Source organism: Sinocyclocheilus grahami, unplaced genomic scaffold (assembly GCF_001515645.1).
Source record: "Sinocyclocheilus grahami isolate Dianchi unplaced genomic scaffold, SAMN03320097.WGS_v1.1 scaffold890.1, whole genome shotgun sequence".
Lineage (NCBI taxonomy): Eukaryota > Metazoa > Chordata > Actinopteri > Cypriniformes > Cyprinidae > Sinocyclocheilus > Sinocyclocheilus grahami.
Genome location: NW_015506069.1, coordinates 123927 through 148487, shown reverse-complemented (window position 1 = coordinate 148487; position 24561 = coordinate 123927). Strand labels below are relative to the sequence as shown.

Genomic DNA, 24561 nt, shown 5'->3' with positions numbered 1-24561 from the left:
TGCCACCTGCAGAACTGGTTGCTCCACCCCACATTATTACATTTTATGTTGGACCTTTTAATTATTGACAGACATTCTGTCTGTTTTGCTTTTGTTTTCATGGACTTTTAGTTTGTATTTGTTGTTATGGGTTTTTCATTAATTTGTCCACACCTGTTGTGTTTAATAAACTTTTTATGTTTTGAACTATTTTTGTGATTTCTTCCCTTTATCATTTGGCTCAACATCACGTTAATATTCTGGGCATATGAATATGACTTTTGGTGGAAGTACATTTAATTAACATATTTCCCTCATTCGCAGTGAAGCAGTTTACTAGACAGTAAAAAAAAAAGGGAAATTGTACTGGTAATTTTTTGCCAGGTCCTTATTTAGTAATTTTACGGACATTTTCGCTAACCCTAAAACTCAACACAATGAAGTGCGAAAATTCCACATTCTTTTATATTAATACAGGACACTGTAACTCCTCTGTACCGTTCCCAAGCCTGGGGGCAAGGGCCTTACCAGGCCTGAGCAAGGAGGAGAGTGGTCATCTCGCCAAGATGACCTGAACTGGGTGGCCAGGGAAACTAGGCAAAAAAACGTTGGAACTGTGACAAATCGCAAACACCAAAAATGCTACTGGGGAGCCGATGTGCTGGCATTGGGGTCCCAGGGTGCAGGTGGGAAGTGGATTACTGGCCAAAACCGAGGAGGAAGTATTGGAAAGAATATCATCACACTGAAACAGAAATTTGCCTCGGAGCTTGGAACATTTGGACAGGCCGGCCACTACATCAGTTAAAAGGAGATCGTTGCCAAAGAGCTGCTGATGTGCAAGATCTAAATCGAGGCATTATTCAAACTTCGACTTGCTGGATCCGGAACAACAACTGTTTACATATCCAGTTCAAATTAAATAAATGGCACTGTTCTACTCTGGAGGGGAGAAAAGAGTGGCTGGAGTCAGCTTAATGGTGGATGACCAGACAACAAGGAGTGTATTGGCCGTCCAGCTGATATCAATCTGCCTGGCTGTACTAACCATTCACGGCACCAACCAGGCGCACTTTCTAGCCATTTACGCCACAACCAAAACAAGCCCAGACAGGGTCACAGTCAGACGACTTCTCTGACCAATTGCAACACACGCTGGATCCTGAGGACCCAGTTGATCATCCTAGTGGGCGACCTTAACACGCACATTACCACTAACCGTGATGGCTGGGAAGAGACAATGGGCAAGTTTGGCATCTGTGAAATCAATGACAAGAGATTGCGCCTTTTATTATTTGCCTCAATCAACCAGTTCGTCATTGGAAATAGCATCTTCTAGCAACCCCATAGGTATCAACTCACTCCAGCAGTTAAACAGTGGCTCTGCAAGCTGTGTCAGAATCAGAAATGAAACATCTCCATCCAAACTGGGGTTCTTCAAGGAGATGTTGCTTTCCCAAACTTGTTCAATGCAGTGATCAACTCGATCTTGAGAAAAGCATTCAAGGATAAGCGAGGAGTCCAATACGGAATCGACAGATATGCGTCCAACCTGACGATTGCAGATGACAGCGCCATTTTGGCCGGGATGGACGCCAAGGTCACCAATACCTTATACGTCATTGCTAGATTCGCTGAACCATTCGGCCTAAAGATCAACATTGATAAGACCAAGGTGCTCACCTTGAACTCATTAGATTACAATTAGATTAGATTACAAAATCCAATCATCAGTTTGTGTTTGTTAAAACCTTTTAGTAAGATTGGGACACCTTTGATCCAAAAAATCTGGATAATGCTGATTCCAGCAGAAGGTTGGATTTCAGGAACAAAAATGTAATAAAACTTTAAAACTGGTCCAAATATACAATATTTGTAACTTGTACTATATCCCCAAATCCCCGGGGGGTGTATACACGATGTTAATAATATATTAATTGCGCAGTGTGAGATTCATTGGTAACAGAATTTTGTGAGATTGCGATGAACAAAGAGTGACAGCTTTTTAGTGGTTATGAGCGCTCTTTGCCAGCTTTCTAGGCAATCAATTTAAAATGTAGAACTTTGTTTTTTGGCCACACACACACCTTGCAAAGTTTCGGGAATGACATCTGCATATTTATGTGGGATTCGCTCTCGAAGTAGCAGTGTTTGACATGGTGATAACCATAGCAATAGACGGGACAAAATATGTGAAAATGTGCATTAAGACTAGAGCATCCTCACTAATTTCATAAGAACCCTCAGTGATTATTTTTAAGTATTAATAAAATAAATAACTAGAAAAGGCTGACTATATTCAGCTTGATTCCATTTAGTGAGAAAAGCCTACTCTTCACCTGAATTAGAAAAAAAAGCTCCTCTGGTCTTCAGTGATGCGAGGACAACGTTTGAATGTACACGTAATATCTGTGTGAGAGCAGAGGCAATTCATAAAAGAACAATGCATATTTAAAAGCACATGTCCAGTTTTCTGCTTGCGAGTGGAGATGCAGTTAGAAATTTACTAAAAACAAGCCTATGGCAAGACATCTGGTAGGGGGGGCACCTGGGGTGGCCAGCCAAATTTCAGGGGGGGGGCGGTGCCACCCCTGGCCACCACGTAGACACGCCCCTGCCTTTAGGGGCTGCGTAGAGCACTAGTAATCCATATTTGGTAATCTAAAAAAAGTGTATCTGGATCATTGTGACCCAATCCAATTTTGCTTTGAAAAACAAACAGAAACATTGTGCAGAATTTAAAGTATAGGATCCCTGGTGCAGGAGAAGAAGATCGCAGTGGTTGCATCGCTGAAATGGTGCTTTTGGAAGAAGGCCAACATCACGATCGCAACCAATTTGCGATTCAAATCGCAACCATTGCACCTTTTCCGGACCCTGATCATTCTACTCTACGGATCAAAGACTTAGAACTTTCTGAAGATGGAAATCAACAAACTCAAGGTCTTTCAAATGCAAATGGATGTGCTGAATGGACAACGCCCAACTGCCATCCAAAATACTCTGGCGCTGATGGCCATCAACGTGGAAAGTGCACCGCTATGCAACGGAGAAGACCTGGGTGAAGCAAGTTGATGACAACCTCAAGAATCATCATCTCACCCTTGCGGACAAGTTGTGAAAGACGTCAAAAATCCGTCGGCACCTACAGCAGCGTATGACAGCTGATAATAGAGAGGCACAGTACTGTCACAAGTGTGTAATAATGATAAACACATGACGATGAAGATGAAGTTCCAACAGACTTTAATAATTCACAAGGCAAAACCCAACACAGAGAACCAGTCCAACACAACTCCAACATAGATTTAGGACCTGACAACTGAACTCTGTCATGAATCCTGTCCATGAACTTGCCACCAGAGGTCGCCCTCCCTTTATATTGACTCTCACACCACACAGACTGTTACACATCACCCTGGACTACATTTCCCATGCTCCATTGCACTAATCACAAGCTCACCTGAACCCAATCACACACAGCTGCTACCAATAACACACACTATATAAATCAGTCTCACACCACCATTTAAGGCCGAGTACTGTTCAGCATTTATTGCTCACCTAGGGATAGCTACTTTACAGATCTCTTCCAAGTTCATGAGTCTAGCCTTGTTCATAGTCTGTTTTCCTGTGTCTTGATCCTAGCCTGTTATCTCGTCCTGTCTGATTTCTGCCTGCCCTGAAGTTTATAGCCTGTCTTGGAATTACCCTTTGCCTTGCTGATTCGGACTGTGTTTGCACCTCGATTGGATTATTGCTTGTTTTGGATTCCTCTTTTGTCTTGCCCCCTACATATCTGTTTGCTGGTGTCCGACTCTTGCCTGTGTTGACCCTGCCTGTAAATAAAAGCTTGCATATGGATCCGCATGCCTCTCGTCTCATCGGCTCCGTTACAAACTCAAACTAAACAGAACTTAAATAGTGGAGATAGCGAGACACACACGTATGAACAAAATGATGAAATCAAGTGAATAACCATTACAACTAAGGAGCAGGAAACGGTGCAAAACGGAGTCCATGTGGTGTGACAAGTACACTGCTTTTTTTTTACTACACTACTTTTTTCTTCTTTTTTTACAGTGTATAATTTTTATGTGTCTGCTGTGTTAAATTTGTATAGTGTGTCAGCACTGTGTTTGTTTACACTCCGTGTCCATGTATTTCCACCACACAGCTGGACTTTCATGTTCCTCAGCACAAAGTGGGCACAGTATTAAATATGGATGGAAGAAAAACACATCATAATGCTTCTCATGTTTACATGCAATTTGTTTTATTTACATTCAAAGGAACAATAATTATTATTTGTATTTTACTGTCAATAATTTTTTATACATTTATTCTTCTCTCGCTCTTACACCATGACCATAAATGTTCTGATGTCAAGATGTTTAGTCTCATATCTGATGTGTGTGTAATTTCAGTCACACCAGTTGACTGATTTATCAATGATATTTGTAGAATTTCTGTACTATTGTTACATCCCCTAATTTCACTACTGATTCATCATCTCCCCAGAAACCATGTTCTCAAGTTCACACTTACATGTAATCAGATTAGATATGATAATGTATGCAATTTGGCCCAAAACAGTCAAAGTGAGGCATTGTTGTGAAGGAGGGATACTGCAAAACTGTCACTGCACCGAGGTGAGATGGACGGCTATATACAGGTCTCTTTTTACGCTGATGGATTGGATTACCTGTGCGAGCTCCTACCGAACCTTGTTAATTAAACTTCATACAGATTATGAATGAACGTGGTGTAGACTGAGGGTCATTGTGTCAGAGACACTGTAGAAGGACAGAGTTCCTGCACTGTGATCCACATACACTCCTATTCTAGAGGAGCTGGAGACTCTGGGGAGTTTAGTCTCTTTGTTACTGTGCCAGAATGAGCAGCTGGAGTCAGAGCAGTACAAACTCTAGTACTGATGATTAAATCCAAATCCACACTCGTCACCCTCTCCCTTTCTACAGATGCTCGTATATGACACTGATATATCCACTCAACCACTCCACTCCACCTCCCAGTAACAGCGTCCACACACATTCTCTCTACACAACACCTGAGGCCAAATACCAAATCTGTCTGGATGTTTCTATTCACTGTATTTATATCCAGAGTGAACTGATGAGAATCTGAAAAAAAAGAAGAAAAAAACACAATCTGCATCAGGAAATATGAATTAAAATATCAATACACAACAATTGCTGTATTTTATTGTTTTAAATATGTAATATTAACATTAATTGAGATGTGAAAAAAAGTTTTCACTACATGATGTTAGTGTCATTCTGATTATCAGAGGGTAAATATTTTAGTTTTACAATAAGTGTTTTTTTTTTTGTGAGCGTGATTTCACCAAGTACAACATGTTCCTTGATCAACATTCTTTTTGATCCTGGAACATCATTCCAATCAACCAATCAGAACTGAGAGATAACTTTTCAGGAAATGTCAGTTTTAGGCTTACAATCAAGATTAGGTGCTTCTACACCCTTGATAATCAGCTATCATTTCCCTCTGATTTTAGGAATAAATTATGGGTAAGGTTAGGTTTAGGGGTAGGGATTGGGTTAAGTCTGTATTTTTGGACAGTAATGTTGATCCAGGATCAACAAAAGAACATGTTTTACTTGGCAAAATCACAGCGACCGTGTGTTTGTATAGGGACTTTCATTGTAGAAACTCCTCTCTGGTCTTGGGCTCTGGATTGAGAAAGATCTCAATGCATGTTACTGTGAAATAAAAGAACAGAGAACATAATTGTACAATTTCCATGTATGAAAATTTAATATACATACATGTAAATCTATTCTAAATTCCTTTTTTGTTCTCTATGCATGTTTACAAAGACACAAGAGAAACACCAAAGACACAGAAACATTTGATAGAAACACAATCTCTGTTCAACATGCTTTTCCCTTCCTGAAGACCACTGTCCTGTTTGTCATATCTCTGTTACCTGGAGGAAATGGATGTGATGGTATGTGTGTGAAAGCTGCTCCAGCTCAGCATCTCTCCTCCTCAGATCTTCAATCTCCTGCTCCAGTCGCTTCAGTTGTTCTTCAGCTCGACTCACTGCAGCCTTTTCCTGATCTCTGATCAGCTGTGTCACCTCAGAGCGGCTTCTCTCAATGGAGCGGATCAGATCAGTAAAGATCCTCTCACTGTCCTCTACTGCTGTCTGTGCAGAGCGCTGTTAGGACACACAGAAAGAGAAGCATCAGAATCAGTCCATTCACTTAGCTCTTACTGCCGCCTCACACAGCCTGTTCTCCACAGTGAGCTTCAGTGGGATTGAAAGAGCTCCAGCACTGGCTCCTCGCTGACTGACTGGAGGAGAGTCCTAACTGAGTCTGAAACAGCTCTTCAGCAGCCAGCAGTTGTTCTTCTGCTCAAAACTCACCTTGTGAGACTTTACAGCCTCTCTCAGCTCCTAAAGCTGCTTCTGTGCTATTTTCTTCAAGTTTCCTTCAACTGTTCCTGTTTTGGAAAATGTATGGTTCAATATATGTTTTTAATCAAATAACTTTTAAACTTAAATATATATTTTAAGAGTTTATCTTTTTTATTGTTAATCTTCCAAATCACTTTAAGTTTTAATGTTACAACCCAATTTATTTTTATATCAGCCATTACATGATAAATTAAACCCTTTATAATATATATTTAAATTTATCACATTGCAACTGATATTAATAATTGCATTGGAGCTCTAATATCAGTTCATACCTCTTTCTCAGTCCTCTGTGCTGCAGCTGATACAGTCTCATAGTTTTTGTGTTCATCCATTGTATACAGATAACATATACAGTGTTCATCAGTGAGACAGTAAATCTCCAGCAGTTTCTCATGTTGAGCAGGCACGTGCACACATAGACATAAAAGGGGGGTTGAGCACCTGCCCTTTTTCTTCCTTGTGAGAAAGTGCCCTTTTTTCTGGAGAGTTTTTTTTTTACGTAAATGAATATATGTATATACGTGTGTTTCTGTTTGCGCACAGCTTTCCCTGTCAAAGTAATTTAAAAAAATCTAAATATCAGGTCGAGTCAGGAAATGTTGAGTTCCGATGCCTTTCTCCCCTCCGCGTCTCCGCGCAGCACAGCAGTGTAGCGCTGATCGGCACATCACACCCATAGACTGTATAAAAACAGATCACACCACAGACAGGCAGAGAGCCCCAGAAGTGAAGCCCTCCCTCCCTTTCCAGTTGTGTTTGTCTTGGTGTGGAGGTGAGTGGTGATGAACAAAAGACTAAGCTACTTATGCCTCAATTTACAGCTAATTAACCAAAAGGCAAATATACTTACTTTATCTTGCTAGCATCCATGACTCATAAGAGCTATGTGTGTTAACTAAAGTCTAGTCGGTTAGATCAGTGCGCGTTCTTTCACTGCATGATTCAGTTTACTAAAATGCATTTAGAATGATCACAAAATTCAAGATATGGGGGCAGAAATGTATATATTTATATCATTTCATATAGTTATCAGTATCATGCTAAGACTGACGTTTTTTCCACCAAAAAGCAGCATGATTACAAATGTGATGTTGATTTTATATAGCAGTTCAGTAAACAAGAATTTAATATCAAGATACTTATGTTTTAGACACAATATTGACTGTTTTTGCTCAATTTCGCCAACATATATAATTCCAATTTGGGTCTCTGAGCAACGGTGTTTCTTCTTGAATTAATCAACCGTATAAATGATTCGGTTCAATGCAATGACTATCTTATTAACAGTGACTTGCTGCCACCTACTGACAGTTTTGATTTTACATTTAAAGTGCCTTTTCATTTTTTTAAAAATAATTTTAAATATCTGTATTCAATGTTTTATGTTTAAAATATCAAAACAGTTTTAATGCATTTGTAACTGCAGGTTAAATGCATTCCTGTATTGTTGACTTGATTGCAAATGATTGCACAGATACTATTTAAACTGAACTGAGCTGGATGATGACATCACTGAATTCAATGATGAACTGTCTTTAACTGAAAAATGAATGTTTACTATTGTAATTTTGCATTATTGACACACTATTTTCCTAATTAATGCTGTTCAGTTGCTTTGACACAATCTGTATTGTTAAAAGCACTATATAAATAAAGGTGACTTGACGACTTATTTTAAATATCAGTATTCAATGTTTTATGTTTAAAATATCAAAACAGTATTAATGCATTTGTAACTGCAGGTTAAATGCATTCCTGTCCTGCATTAAACAATGTGTAAATGCATTTAAATGCCACTTCTGATGCAGCTTCTGTGTTTTCTCTGCATTGCAAAGGTTAATTTTGTCTGAAACACTGATTTCATTTGCCCAAATGCCCAATTATTCTAATTGACTGATTCAATTTAAGAATTTGACTGAAAAGATTATGCACACTTTTAGAAAAACGGGCTTTATAAAGGTAAAAATGCCCATAAAAGGTCAAAAAAAATCCATTTAAACTTATTAGAAAATATTAATTTCTATCACTGCTGTGAACTGATTACCACACAGAATATGCAGAATATCAAAAAACTTTAGGAGTCAGCTGTCCACGGTAGTCCTTAAGATATCAGCACAATAACACACACAGCAAAATATTGTCTAATTATCGTTATCAATAAAATCTCAGAACATATTGAGATATATATTTTTTGTCAATATCACACACCCCTAATGTATTTAACGTTTTGTTTAGAAAAAAAATAAAAATAAATATGAGAGGTGCCCTTTTTTCCACTTGAGCCCCTGCCCCTCAAAATGTCTGTACATGTCCCTGATGTTGAGGGCAGATCATCTCCTGCAGTCTCATGTTCTTCAAGATGATTTTAAGAGTTCAGACACACCAGACAGGACTTGATGGCTTTGTTTTTGTCCTCAGTACAGACATCACACTCCATATCTCCAGATCCAGAGTAACCCTGAGCAGGAAGAGCAGCTTGTACTTTTGACTTCTTGAGTTTCTCCAGTACTTCAGCCAGCATGGTGTTTTTACCTAAAACAGGTCTTGGAGTGAAGGTCTGTCTGCACTGAGGGCAGCTGTAGACTCCCTTCTGATCACCCTGATCCCAGTAACCTGTAATACAGCTCATACAGTAACTGTGTCCACAGGGAATGACCAGTTGAACTGATCACGAGCCAAATATACACTGGATTCTGCCATTTTACTAAACACAGAGACAGCAGTCCTTCAACAGAAACAGTAAAGCACAAAGAAACATCAGACACAATTTCACTGCCAGACTGAGCAGGAAGAAAATAGATTAGTATTTTATGACAGTAAAGGTAGGTGTGCTGGATGGAATAAAGTTCAAACAGGAGGAAATGTATGAGTAACCTTTGCTCTTTCAGATTATTTTGAGCAGTCTGTGAAGAAGAAGCTCAATTAATGTATTGGTTATACTACAGATTCTCTGCACTTCTTTGAATAAAGTTTTAACTATTAATTACAAAATATATTACTGCATATTAAAAAAAAATCTCACAAACATCAATGCCGGGATGTTTGTGTTGTTTTATTGCATTGTTTTTTGTCTCTATTCTATCTTTTGTTCTTTGTATAGTAGCCTATATTGTGATATGTAGTTTTATTTAGGACTGGTAATCCAGATATTGGTAAGTTTTTTTTTTCTTTTTTGGTGTGTGTATGAAGTCATTTCCCCTAAAGATCTGGAACGAGGAAGTGCCCTATAGCTAGCAGAATAGAATAGGTAGTTAACTATTGTGTTCTACATCTGACGACCAGACAGTGTCCAAATACCTCCTGTCTTAATTTTTGAACAATATATCTATCGTTTTTATCATTTAGAACCTACCATTTTTTTAATTTTCTCCCTGAAAATTTTGCTTGTACTGTCATTTTTTTTTTAAATAGACACTTGTTTTGATAACTTTGTTATCTAATGCAATGAAAACGCCGACTTAAATTATTTTGGAGAGCACTTGTTTTTGAATTCCCAGTTTCTTAATGATAGCCTACTTATGTGATGCTTTTCATCAGTAGCCTCACGGTGGCGTCAGATTACCGGCATACGGTCTTCCAGAGTGTGTTCACACAGGCACCGGCCCGTCTGCGCGCTCGTGGGGAAAGTGGGCGCGAGCGTGCCGGAGGAGTTCGCTCGCGCCGCGGCTCAGGAAGGAACTTCGACGCTCAACTGTCCCAGCAAGACCAATGAACGCCAAACTGGTCATGTTTCTTAAACCCTAGCCCACGAACCACCTGGAATATCTCGTCAGGTACGTTAATCTGTCGGTAACCTGTGGAAATAGAAACAATTATAGGTGTTTAATCGGGTTTACGGATTTTGTGAACGTGTTAGCTGGTTAGCAGGTAGGAATGAGAGCGAACCTGTTTTCTCAGGGCTACTCACCGCTTTCCAGTGGAGATAACCATGTATACAGACTTTAACGCTGAATTTGTTGAGAAAATTACATTTGAACGTTTAATTAGAAAAGTCAGGTGAGTTTTAAAGTGTGCCCCTCACCTGAGGGAAGGAACTCCACCTCAGATTAAAGATCTTCTCTTTAGCGTCCTTGTTTTTTATCATTTTTTCAATGCAATGACTATCTTATTAACAGTGACTTGCTGCCACCTACTGACAGTTTTGATTTTACATTTAAAGTGCCTTTTCATTTTTTTAAAAATAATTTTAAATATCTGTATTCAATGTTTTATGTTTAAAATATCAAAACAGTTTTAATGCATTTGTAACTGCAGGTTAAATGCATTCCTGTCCTGCATTAAACAATGTGTAAATGCATTTAAATGCCACTTCTGATGCAGCTTCTGTGTTTTCTCTGCATTGCAAAGGTTAATTTTGTCTGAAACACTGATTTCATTTGCCCAAATGCCCAATTATTCTAATTGACTGATTCAATTTAAGAATTTGACTGAAAAGATTATGCACACTTTTAGAAAAACGGGCTTTATAAAGGTAAAAATGCCCATAAAAGGTCAAAAAAAATCCATTTAAACTTATTAGAAAATATTAATTTCTATCACTGCTGTGAACTGATTACCACACAGAATATGCAGAATATCAAAAAACTTTAGGAGTCAGCTGTCCACGGTAGTCCTTAAGATATCAGCACAATAACACACACAGCAAAATATTGTCTAATTATCGTTATCAATAAAATCTCAGAACATATTGAGATATATATTTTTTGTCAATATCACACACCCCTAATGTATTTAACGTTTTGTTTAGAAAAAAAATAAAAATAAATATGAGAGGTGCCCTTTTTTCCACTTGAGCCCCTGCCCCTCAAAATGTCTGTACATGTCCCTGATGTTGAGGGCAGATCATCTCCTGCAGTCTCATGTTCTTCAAGATGATTTTAAGAGTTCAGACACACCAGACAGGACTTGATGGCTTTGTTTTTGTCCCCAGTACAGACGTCACACTCCACATCTCTAGATCCAGTATAACATTGAGCAGGATGAGCAGCTTGTAGTTTTGACTTCTTGAGTTTCGCCAGTACTTCAGCCAGCATGGTGTTTTTACCTAAAACAGGTCTTGGAGTGAAGGTCTGTCTGCACTGAGGGCAGCTGTAGACTCCCTTCTGATCACCCTGATCCCAGTAACCTGTAATACAGCTCATACAGTAACTGTGTCCACAGGGAATGACCAGTTGAACTGATCACGAGCCAAATATACACTGGATTCTGCCATTTTACTAAACACAGAGACAGCAGTCCTTCAACAGAAACAGTAAAGCACAAAGAAACATCAGACACAATTTCACTGCCAGACTGAGCAGGAAGAAAATAGATTAGTATTTTATGACAGTAAAGGTAGGTGTGCTGGATGGAATAAAGTTCAAACAGGAGGAAATGTATGAGTAACCTTTGCTCTTTCAGATTATTTTGAGCAGTCTGTGAAGAAGAAGCTCAATTAATGTATTGGTTATACTACAGATTCTCTGCACTTCTTTGAATAAAGTTTTAACTATTAATTACAAAATATATTACTGCATATTAAAAAAAAATCTCACAAACATCAATGCCGGGATGTTTGTGTTGTTTTATTGCATTGTTTTTTGTCTCTATTCTATCTTTTGTTCTTTGTATAGTAGCCTATATTGTGATATGTAGTTTTATTTAGGACTGGTAATCCAGATATTGGTAAGTTTTTTTTTTCTTTTTTGGTGTGTGTATGAAGTCATTTCCCCTAAAGATCTGGAACGAGGAAGTGCCCTATAGCTAGCAGAATAGAATAGGTAGTTAACTATTGTGTTCTACATCTGACGACCAGACAGTGTCCAAATACCTCCTGTCTTAATTTTTGAACAATATATCTATCGTTTTTATCATTTAGAACCTACCATTTTTTTAATTTTCTCCCTGAAAATTTTGCTTGTACTGTCATTTTTTTTTTAAATAGACACTTGTTTTGATAACTTTGTTATCTAATGCAATGAAAACGCCGACTTAAATTATTTTGGAGAGCACTTGTTTTTGAATTCCCAGTTTCTTAATGATAGCCTACTTATGTGATGCTTTTCATCAGTAGCCTCACGGTGGCGTCAGATTACCGGCATACGGTCTTCCAGAGTGTGTTCACACAGGCACCGGCCCGTCTGCGCGCTCGTGGGGAAAGTGGGCGCGAGCGTGCCGGAGGAGTTCGCTCGCGCCGCGGCTCAGGAAGGAACTTCGACGCTCAACTGTCCCAGCAAGACCAATGAACGCCAAACTGGTCATGTTTCTTAAACCCTAGCCCACGAACCACCTGGAATATCTCGTCAGGTACGTTAATCTGTCGGTAACCTGTGGAAATAGAAACAATTATAGGTGTTTAATCGGGTTTACGGATTTTGTGAACGTGTTAGCTGGTTAGCAGGTAGGAATGAGAGCGAACCTGTTTTCTCAGGGCTACTCACCGCTTTCCAGTGGAGATAACCATGTATACAGACTTTAACGCTGAATTTGCTGAGAAAATTACATTTGAAAGTTTAATTAGAAAAGTTAACCTGTCACACAGGTGAGTTTTAAAGTGTGCCCCTCACCTGAGGGAAGGAACTCCACCTCAGATTAAAGATCTTCTCTTTAGCGTCCTTGTTTTTTATCATTTTTATTTTTTTTTTGTAATAGATTTTTTTATTTTTTGGACTTTGTTTATTCAGTTGGATTATGTTTGACAGGGAAAGCTAATTTGGCGACATTTGATATTGATGTGTGTCATTGTTTGAAGTGTGTGTATGACAATGATACAGATGTGTGTCATACGCGGAGGTAAAATGGCAAGGAAATTGCTAGTCTTATGTCACATATAGGGGGAAATTATAATTGACAACGGCAAATTGTAAAACGTTTTTTTATATGTACTGCCATGCAGTTTAACACTGAATTTAAACGGCTTTACAGAGTTTAAAATCTACATAACAGCACTTTCAACTGTCATGTTGAAAGGGGGTAGTATGTGTGTGAGTGATTGTGTTGGAGATAACGAGGTCTCTCTCTCTCGCTCTCTCTCTCTCTCTCTCTCTCTCTCTCTCTCTCTCTCTCTCTGTGTGTGTGTGTGTGTGTGTGTGTGTGTGTGTGTTTGGGTGGGTGGAGCTTCTGTCACGTTTTGCTCTTACGTTGTCTTTTTAAACTTTTTGTGCATTATTTATTTATTCGATTAACTGAATCACTGGCTTTGTGCTCACTGACATTCTTGTCATTCATTAAAAGTTTTCCCATGATAAATAAAAATACCCTGTGAATGAAACCTGGTTGGTATTCTAGTCCAAAAACATGAAAGAAAGAATTTAATTAATAGCTTTGTTTGTTTCTTTTTCTCTCACTCCAAATGTTTTAAACTATTTCTTTGTAATTTTAATAGGTAATAATTGTATTTTTTTTAATTTTTTTTCCAGTTTTGCTTTCCATTTTGATTAGTCTTTATTATCAATTAAATTAACAAGCCAGTTTAATGACATCACGTGACTGGAAGTAGGAAAATCAACAGCATACATTTTATATAATTTGATTATATATATTTTTTTTTCAATTTAATTGATCATTTTTTATGATCAGTTTTTTTCGGAGTCAAAGAGGAAACCGAATGACATTGCTTGGCCAAGCATTTATTTGTTAATATTCAGTCATTTCCCGCAACACTGCCATGACTTTGCAATCGCAGAACATTTCAATCCTGTCATCAGTCATTGATATTTCTGATAAAATGTCCTCTTGTCTCTCTCTCTTTCTCCTTTAGCTGATTCCATTTCAACCCAACACACCTTAACATGCCCCACTCCTTCTGCTGTTGACCTTTGACATCTGACAGCAATGGCGGACCGCTCGGTGGCTCCAGGTCAGACGTACATAGAGGTGGAGTCTGACTACGAGTACAAATACAAAGACCGTTTGATCACCATTAAACAGGGGGAAAGTTACATGCTTGTGAAGAAGACCAATGAAGACTGGTGGCAGGTGCGCAAGGATGAGGCCACTAAACCCTTCTATGTCCCAGCACAGTATGTGCGGGAGGTGCGACGTGCTCTCATGCCCCCTCCTAAACCCCTCGGTGCAGCAGGCCGAGGGGGGACTGGACCCATTCGACCATCTGGCCTGGAGATTCAGCGGCCATGTGACAACAAAAAGAGCCCATGTCCCTCTCCCTCTGGCAGTGCTTTACTGCCGCCCAGGGATGACAGAGGCAGCCCGGGCAGCCCAACGGCGCTCGTCCCCCCCACACAAATGAACACTTCACCTGGCTCACTTCCTCGTTCCAGAGCCGAGTCCCCAAGTCACAAAGTAGATGGAGATAAAGAGTTAGAGAAGAGCAGTCGTGGACTGGAAAAAGATGCAATTTATGAAGAGTTTGCTAGAGAGGGAGGCGGCTTGGATAAGACCCGAAATGATTCAGAATCCGGGGATGATCTCAGCAGCGGTTCAACTGATTACCTACAGGTGAGACTCACTTGTATACCCACTCATTAAAGGTGATGTTATTAAGTTTCTGTGCTATTAGTGTCACCTAGCGGAATTTCAAAAATGAAGCTTGTTTGCAAACGCTCTTTACACTCATCACACCCTATCACACAGTATCTTACTATTTGATCTGGGGCTTGACTGTAAAGAGGTAACGTGCGGCAAAACTTGACTTTAACTTAGCTGTTGAGAAGAAAAGAGATTTAAGAAAAGCTGACACGCATACGATCTGTTTGATACACACAAACATGTAGACATGTTCATTCTTTAAACACATTCCTGTATGACACTGTATTGGACTCATTATTTTTTTTTAAGCCATTGCTCTCTTTCATTCTCTCTCTTTCTCTCTCTCACAGTCACACTCCCTCCTTTCCCTGAAGCTCTTATTTTCGTAATCTCCTCCCACTGTTTTTCTGTCTTATCCTTCTGCTGTGTCATCACAGCATTTCTGCTAAACAGCAAATATTTGCTGTTGTGTCATCATGGCATGTGTAAGATGGCGTGAATACTTTGTTTTTAATGCTCACTCACACAGATACACTATCGTTCAAAAAAACTTTTAATTGACAAGGATGTGTTCAACTGATAAAAACTGACAGTAAAGACAAATAATATGCAAATCAGCATATTAGAATGGTTTCTGAAGGATCATGTGATGCTGAAGACTGGTATTTTTTAATCCGTGACCATTGTTTGCAATTCTGAAAACTTTGCTTTCATTTTTAAATCTTGTGCAATATATTTTTTACTTGCGTTTTTAAATTTTGTTTTCATCCTTGTTCTTTTTTTTATCCATGACTGCAATACTTTAGGCGGGATTCTGATCCCATACGCCAGGTTCACACACTCCGTCTGAGGTGCGTATTTTTTCCGCGCCCATGTTAACGGATCAGAGCGTTCACACTGCACGTGATTGCTCTCCGGCAGTGCGCTCCAGGAGCGGTGCGTGTGCAGCAGTCATGCTGCGATCGTTTCCGCACGGACTTTCCCTGAAGCTCTTATTTTCGTAATCTCCTCCCACTGTTTTTCTGTCTTATCCTTCTGCTGTGTCATCACAGCATTTCTGCTAAACAGCAAATATTTGCTGTTGTGTCATCATGGCATGTGTAAGATGGCGTGAATACTTTGTTTTTAATGCTCACTCACACAGATACACTATCGTTCAAAAAAACTTTTAATTGACAAGGATGTGTTCAACTGATAAAAACTGACAGTAAAGACAAATAATATGCAAATCAGCATATTAGAATGGTTTCTGAAGGATCATGTGATGCTGAAGCCTGGAGTAATGGCTGCTGAAAATTCAGCTTTGCATCACGGGAATAAATGTTCCTTTTACAATATATTCAAATACAAAACAGTTGTTTTGAATAATAATAATATTTCCCAGTATGACAGTTTTTACTGTATTTTTCATTAATTAAATGCAACCTCAGTAAACATAAGAGATTTATTAGAAAAACATTAAAATATTACGAGTCCCAAATAAGGCTATGCGATTAATCGAAATCGTCATAAAATCGCGATTTGAGCGTGTACGATTTCTAAATCGCTTTATAGCACGATTTTCCGCACCCCCGACCTCCCGCAGTATGCTATCTGAACCAATCAGAATGCAGCGCGCCTAAATGGAGCACGAGAACAGAACAGACCGGGCGGGCATACAAACGTAACGCCAGGTTCACACACTCCGTCTGAGGTGCGTATTTTTTCCGCGCCCATGTTAACGGATCAGAGCGTTTACACTGCACGTGATTGCTCTCCGGCAGTGCGCTCCAGGAGTGGTGCGTGTGCAGCAGTCATGCTGCGATCGTTTCCGCACGGAGTCTATTTCTGCTGTGCTGCACGCGCTGAAAGTGACAGCGCATTATTCGCGGTAAAAAATAACATGGATTGGCACGGAAATATTGTAATTACACCATAAATGCATATAATTATAGTCTACTGTTTCACAGTCAACACATGACTTTTTGGCTAGATTTAAAACAAGGAAAAGTGCACTTTTAGATAAACAAGGCAATAATAGATGGCACTCGTGGTGGTAGTTAAACAAAGTTATATTTATTGAGTTTAAACGTGAATATGTCTATGAAAGATTGTATTACTGTACTGTGATAAAAGAGAATCACAATGCTGAAAAAGCATTTTCAGAAACAACGTTTGGATTTGAAATCAAAATAATGTATAAATGTTGTTTGTGGTAAACAGCCGCGGATCAGGAGCGGACTGCAAACGCATCAAAATGAGTCTGCTGCTTCTGCACCGCATACACATATGTATATTCACTGCAGACGGAGTACGTGTGGACTTGGCGCAACAAATCTAGTTCAACATCTAATAATATTTCCCAGTATGACAGTTTTTACTGTATTTTTCATTAATTAAATGCAACCTCAGTAAACATAAGAGATTTATTAGAAAAACATTAAAATATTACGAGTCCCAAATAAGGCTATGCGATTAATCGAAATTGTCATAAAATCGCGATTTGAGCGTGTACGATTTCTAAATCGCTTTATAGCACGATTTTCCGCACCCCCGACCTCCCGCAGTATGCTATCTGAACCAATCAGAATGCAGCGCGCCTAAATGGAGCACGAGAACAGAACAGACCGGGCGGGCATACAAACGTAACGCCAGGTTCACACACTCCGTCTGAGGTGCGTATTTTTTCCGCGCCCATGTTAACGGATCAGAGCGTTTACACTGCACGTGATTGCTCTCCGGCAGTGCGCTCCAGGAGTGGTGCGTGTTCTGCACCGCATACACATATGTATATTCACTGCAGACGGAGTACGTGTGGACTTGGCGCAACAAATCTAGTTCAACATCTGAGGCAACGCCACAAAGTGCTCTGTGACCAATGCATGGCAAAAAAAAAAATCCCTGGACACGGGATTTTATTTTTATTTTTTTCTGCCATATGTCTATTCTAGAGTAATTTTGTTACACTTTTACTTGGTGATTATTTTGCCTTATGTCTGTTCTGAGACATGTTACAGCTTTGTGATAAAGCTGTAATTGGTTTTCTTTTGGAAATATGTTTCAAATTCACACTGAATGCATTTATGACTGTAAAGCATGTCTGTGTGTGTCAAAATCGTGATTGAAATCGCAAAATTTATATTTTTATATTTGCTGCATATGTAACTCCTCTTGACGTGTTTGGGATTTGTCGCCCTCTGTTTTTAGCTGGTTTCTTTGTCAATGTAATGTAAAAATCATGGTGATAGCTGATTAAATATATCTTCTGTTGTTTTAATGGTATAGCAAAATCTCTCTACCAATTTACAAATTTCACATTTTCCGTCACACTAAATACTGTCTAAATGCCAACCTGTTCCCATCCCCACATGATGGACTGCCTGTAAACATCAGAAATCCTCAAACCAAAATAAGGGTCTTGGCATCATGGCATTTCAGTAGTCTTCAGTATGCCATAGGTAAAGACTCTTTGAAACTGAGCAAGGCGTGTTCTGTTTGTGCAAATGTGTCTGTTAATGTGCGCGACCAAAGGTCATGTGGAGGAACATGGAGCACATACCAATATATCTCACTCTCCTGAGAGAGAGAGTTTGATGAGAGAAATAGATGAAAACTCTGTCTGTAGTTCCTTCCATCATCTGTGCGTGTGAACAGAAGGATTGTCTTTTATGTCACATGAAGATTTGCTTAATCTCTCTGAGAACAGAGGGAGAGCGGGAGAGATTTTGGGTCGGGATGTTCAGCATGACGTGACTGTGTTGAATAGGAGGGTGTGAGGAGAGTGATGCTCTGTGTTTGTGTGCATGTGTATTTGCGCTCTGCACTGGCTCTAGCATCCTGCATCCAGCCCAGTTTAGAGTCGCTTGCTACTGCGTCTCCCATTATAGGATATTCTGCACTAAGCAGCACTGCGGAGACACCATGTACCCAGAGGAACCGGTAAGAGAGACACACACACACCTGCGTTTACACCACGCTTGGCAGTGTACGAATACACTTACACAAACACAATTTCTGCATTTATCACAGCTATACTTAAAATAGTTCTCTCTCTCTCTTTATTCTAATTTCTTTCTTTTCTGCCTTACACATACATTTAAAGGGATACATACCCAATCATGACAATTCTGTTATTGTTTACTCACCCTCATGTGTTTCAGAACTTGTATGACTTTATTTCTTATTTGGAACATATTTTGAAAAATTTCTTTATTCTAATTTCTTTCTTTTCTGCCTTACACATACATTTAAAGGGATACATACCCAATCATGACAATTCTGTTATTCTGTTTACTCACCCTCATGTGTTTCAGAACTTGTATGACTTTATTTCTTATTTGGAACATATTTTGAAAAATTAGTATTTTTGTCTATACAGTGAAAGTCAATGGAGTCCAGTGTGAAAGTATTATATTTCCTCAATCTCTTCTTTTGTGTTGCACAAAAGAAAGTTAGAATTTTTGGGTAAACTATTCCTCAAATTATTGGCACATAGACAACTTAATGTTTATGATGGACTCTGTTCTATCTAGCCATGCAGATGCAGTTGAGCTTGTATGTGCAACACAAATGTTCACACAGGTCGCTCGATACACATTTACACACGAACAGCAGTTGCTTTCACAGAAATAAGCAGAGCCAGAACATGATGTGCTTGTATTATTGTCTTGAGCTACTGTGACATGCTGATGTGACCAGGATGTGCATGTGGGCGATGTGCATTGCTGTATTACATAAGCTTTGCTACATAACAGTTCAGTGGACAGCTGGCCTGAGAAACGCACACACAACTGCATCAAGAACACACACAATTTAGGAAAGCATGCACTCAGCACATACATCTTCACACAAGCAAGCTAAAACGCACAGCATTACCAAGCTTCGGCTTTAGTGTGTTTTTGTCTTTGCTTTTTACACAACTGTAATGATGTGATTGTAAAAAACAGTATGACTTCTGATTCCTCTGCCCTGATGCAGATGAAACGGATAAGCTGTTTTAATCTGTTTGCTCTGTCGACCGAATGTCAGTGTTCAATCAGGCCGATACCGATAACAGAAAAAATGAGCCAATATGGGCCGATACCGATATGGTGGCCGATATATCGTGCATCCCTAACTATAATGCTAATACTGTACGGTAGCTACTGTTAATACACTTCACTGTAAACATGGATCATTATCACTGCTGCAACAGCTTTATTTAACCTTGTTGTGCAGGTTTTGAAAGTTTGTTTTAATGTAATTGCCGCATCAAGAACACACACAATTTAGGAAAGCATGCACTCAGCACATACATCTTCACACAAGCAAGCTAAAACGCACAGCATTACCAAGCTTCGGCTTTAGTGTGTTTTTGTCTTTGCTTTTTACACAACTGTAATGATGTGATTGTAAAAAACAGTATGACTTCTGATTCCTCTGCCCTGATGCAGATGAAACGGATAAGCTGTTTTAATCTGTTTGCTCTGTCGACCGAATGTCAGTGTTCAACTGCTCCATGGGCCTATTGTCCTGTAGCTTATATAATACTATAATGCTAATACTGTACGGTAGCTACTGTTAATACACTTCACTGTAAACATGGATCATTATCACTGCTGCAATAGCTTTATTTAACCTTGTTGTGCAGGTTTTGAAAGTTTGTTTTAATGTAATTGCCCCCTGACAAAAGTGTACAAATAGACAGCATTCTAATGCTAATTCCTATTCTGCTTTTAGAAGGCTGCTGTGAGCTCAAGGTTTAACATGCCTTAAGCTTTGTGCATCCCTGCACGGGGCTGATTTAGTGTACTGAAACCTTGTGACACAGATGAGTGGAGTCAGCGCTTGATTTGCATGCTGAGTTTCTGATAACTGGTGTTGTATCTTTAAAATTGGATTTTTGCAGTCTCAGCCACAGATTTGATCTCAGAGTTGTCAAAGTCACAAGCTTCAGTTTGATTGGCTGGCTCTATGCAATTTCAAGGAGTCAGGGCGCACAGGTTTTTATCAGTTTTTTAACAGTTTTTTTTTTAAAATTTTGAGAGGTCTCTTAAGGCTCTCAAGTCTGCAATTGTTTGATCAAAAATACAGTAAAACAGTAAGATTGAAATATCATTACATTTAAAATAACTGTAAAAATGTAGTTTATTCCTATGATGCAAAGCTGAATTTACATTCAGCATCATTACTCCATTCTTAAGTGTCACACTGAAAAAAATTATTCATTGAATTTACTAAATTTTTTTAAGGTAAGTGATTGCAATCAATTTATTTGATCTCAATTTAAACAAACACATTTCGTTGACTAACTTTCAACATTTTAAAATAAATTGTTTGCAACCACTTACCTCAAAAAAAAAATTCTGAAGGAGAGATCCTTAAATGGCTTTGCAAATACAGACAGTAGTAAGTTTAATGTTTTAAACTTATCTTGAATGTCATCAAATCAGGTGCATGTTCAATAACAGTTTCTTTGTGGGTACTAATGTTTAAAACTTAACATTGCACATTCACAAAATAAAAAACAAAAATTCACAGGTGGAAAGAGGCCACAATGTGAATCATTAAAACAACAATGCTAAAACTGCATAAATGTTAAAAACAGTAGTGCGAACTTAACATTGCACAAAAATTAATAAAAAAAATTCATGTGGAAACAGGCAACATTACGTTTGTTTGTGAATCATTAAAACAGTGCAATGATTCCAATATCATCGTAGTCTCCAAGAACACCTCCTTCCTTTTTATATATATATATATATATATATATATATATATATTAGGGGTGGGAATCACCAGAGGCCTCACGATACGATATTATCACGATACTTATGTCACGATACAATATTATTGCGATTTTAAATATATTGAGATATTCTGCGATATATTGCAATTTATTACCTTTTTCCAACTTCAAATTATGTCCCCAAAGGAAAACTTTGACAACATCTGTTTTAACTAAAAATAAACATTTCTCAGTTTGTTTCTCTCGCTTCAGTTTTATTGTTGCAGTGCAAAATGGGATTGTCAAGCAGACAAACTGACCAACACTTTCATTAAAACCAATCATAAATGTTGTATGCACCTGGCAAACTCAACTACTTGTATTACAATCTAATCTAGTCCACCTTAATTAAATGTCAACAGGTATGCACTGCTGTGCTACTACAGGTATTTTGAACAGTGTAACTTGAAATTGTACTTTAAAGTTGTGCAGACCCTTCAGCAATTGGGGCATTTGAAAGTAAATTACTGTTAAATTTAAATTAAATTAAATAAAACATGTAGTCTTACATCTAGATGAATGAAAATTCTGGGCCGAAACGGAAACCGGAAATTCTGGATGCAGTTGGCCGAAAACCGAAACTGCTTTGTAATGATTGTTTATTATTTAATTAAATAATATAAAGTAATTTTGTAAGACTTTTTAAATTTAACTCAATTTTAATGGTACTAAAAAAAAAAAAAAAAAGCTTGCACATGGATTCTCACGTCTTGTCAGCCCCGTAACAATGCCGTACCTCGAAGCCTTCTTATTAGTTTTGCTAATAAACGTTCTATGTTTCTTATTTATTTGGTTATATGTTATACACGTTTACTTATTTCCAGTTTTGTATACCTATTTCAACTTTATGTGAGTTATTTGTTATTTTATATTAGGCAATAGCCTGCCCTATAGCATGGTGTATTTTTATTTGTTTTGTTAATAAAAGTTCTATGTTTTATATATAGGCTAAAGTGAGTTTGACGTTGTATTTTGTTGTTGCATTCAAGCAATTGATGCCGAATTGCCACTAATTCGAAAGTGAAAGTAAAATGCGCACAGCACTTAAGCTATTTAAAAGGGGGAAAATTCAAACGAACAATTGCTTTAGCCGAATTGCCGCTATTTGAAAGTGAAAGTAAAATGCGCACGCCGCTTTTACAAGCTGTTTAAAAGCGAGGAAAAGAGGGAACGCCCCTGCCCCCACGGTGAAACCGGTATTAATGGGTTTTGTCACATGTCGATTTTGGAAAATTTTGATGGGAAAATTTCCTCACCGTCACAGCCCTAATTATCAATTACAAGGTCTCCCATACTTTTTCTTGCCAATAAATGTCTATTCAACTTTTGAATGAAGTATTACTTTATGATCCAAACTAGGGCAGAAAGCCGGTTCTGTAATCAGCGGTAAATCTCCATCACGTGCATGCTTTCACATTGAGCAGCATTAACTACAGAGCCGTTGTTTACTGATGAGCTGCGCAAAACCACGTTCATATTTGCGAGATTTTTTGCGCAGCTCGTCAGTGAACAACGGCTCTGTGTAGTTAATGCTGCTCAATGTGAAAGCACGCACATGATGGAGATTTACTGCTGATCACAGAACCGGCTTTCTGACAAGATGCGCGTTAAATATCGCATGCGATTTATCGTGCAGCCCTAATCCAAACACTCACCATGTATTCCTTCACCAGGGATCTCTCATCGTCACCAAGGTAGATACAAAGAGCTCTGAGGATGGCCTCTCTCTTCATATGGACATCACTTGTCTGTAAATATTACAGATTTGATTATTAGTTAATATATAGTTCATAATCTATAAACAGCTGGCAGGAAAAAAATGGAAGAACTCACTACAAATGAACTACCTTAATTATATATATTAGTGTATATATAATTTCGGTCAAGTCACTGTTTGGATTTAAATACTTTGAATTAATAAGTCTCTGCGACATTAAACTGACAAACACATAAAAGAAAAACACAATGACTTTTTTAACCGGGTATGCTGACATATGACCCCCCCAATCAGCTTTTAAAACACTCAAAGAGGGATCACAGATAACAAAATACACGGTGGCAGGTGTCGATTTAAAAGTTTGCACATTTTCTGCCTTATTTGTTATTGAAATTCATCTCCAATCCTCCTATCTTTTCAGGTTTATCCATTGTTATTTGAATGCTAGAAAAATACAGCTGGTCTTCCAAGCAAAAACCGCCAAAAACGCTTACACGTAGTTACATTATGATACATAATATTCAGAGGGTGAGGAGATGGGGGGGATTCCCCCAGTCTATATGACTCTGCATCCGCTCAATGATTTGTTATTCCCAGTGAATGAGTTAAAACTCCCACCCAGGTGACACTACTCCAATAACAGGCCATGTAAAATACCTAAAATAATGATATCTTTAAAATATTGCCAAGTACGTTGCAACATTGCAAACAACACTAAAATCAGAGAACTGTAAGCGACATGAGCATACAGAAAACAAAGGGAACACTAACCTAGTCTAGTGATTTAGACTTTGGTTTACTGTGTTTTTAGGGTGTTATTCAAATGCTTTTCTTCCATCTTTACTCTCACTCTCATTCTTTTTCTCTCTCCCTTTATAATTGCTTTTTCTTCTTTTGAACATCTCTTTCTTTGATTTCCTCATTCTTTTGTGTTTTGGGTGCGTGCCTATTAGAGAGCGGCACAGAAACACACACGTCTGTGTCTTTAAGGAATGTTGGCACACAGTGTTCTGCTGATTTGAGATGTGGAGTCTCCTCATGTCAGAGACAGTGCCGTGGAGTGGAATAAGGGGGAAATGATGACAATGTGAAGTTGAAATAATGGAAGAATGAGTCTTACATTTCAAAATGCTCTTATTTTAATATGATTCATGCTTTTATTTGTTTATTTCTAACAGTTTGTAA

The 24561-nt window shown here is 38.5% G+C and overlaps 2 protein-coding genes across 2 annotated transcripts in view; one reads left to right on the top strand and one right to left on the bottom strand.

The window, feature by feature from the left end:
- Window positions 1–5096: 5096 nt before the first annotated feature.
- LOC107563821 (tripartite motif-containing protein 29-like) lies at window positions 5097–8797 on the bottom strand. Its single transcript, XM_016248787.1, is given in 6 exon segments — window positions 5097–5123; window positions 5951–6184; window positions 6395–6438; window positions 6441–6471; window positions 6721–6842; window positions 8767–8797. Coding segments are annotated over 6 exon segments (489 nt in total).
- Window positions 8798–12518: 3721 nt separating this feature from the next.
- LOC107563820 (rho GTPase-activating protein 12-like) overlaps window positions 12519–24561 on the top strand; it is a 39676-nt gene continuing 27633 nt past the window's right edge. Inside the window, exons 1-2 of the mRNA XM_016248786.1 lie at window positions 12519–12733; window positions 14187–14884. Coding sequence (XP_016104272.1) covers window positions 14261–14884 — 624 coding nt within the window. The 5' untranslated portion in view covers window positions 12519–12733; window positions 14187–14260. The remainder of the gene's footprint in view (window positions 12734–14186; window positions 14885–24561) is intronic.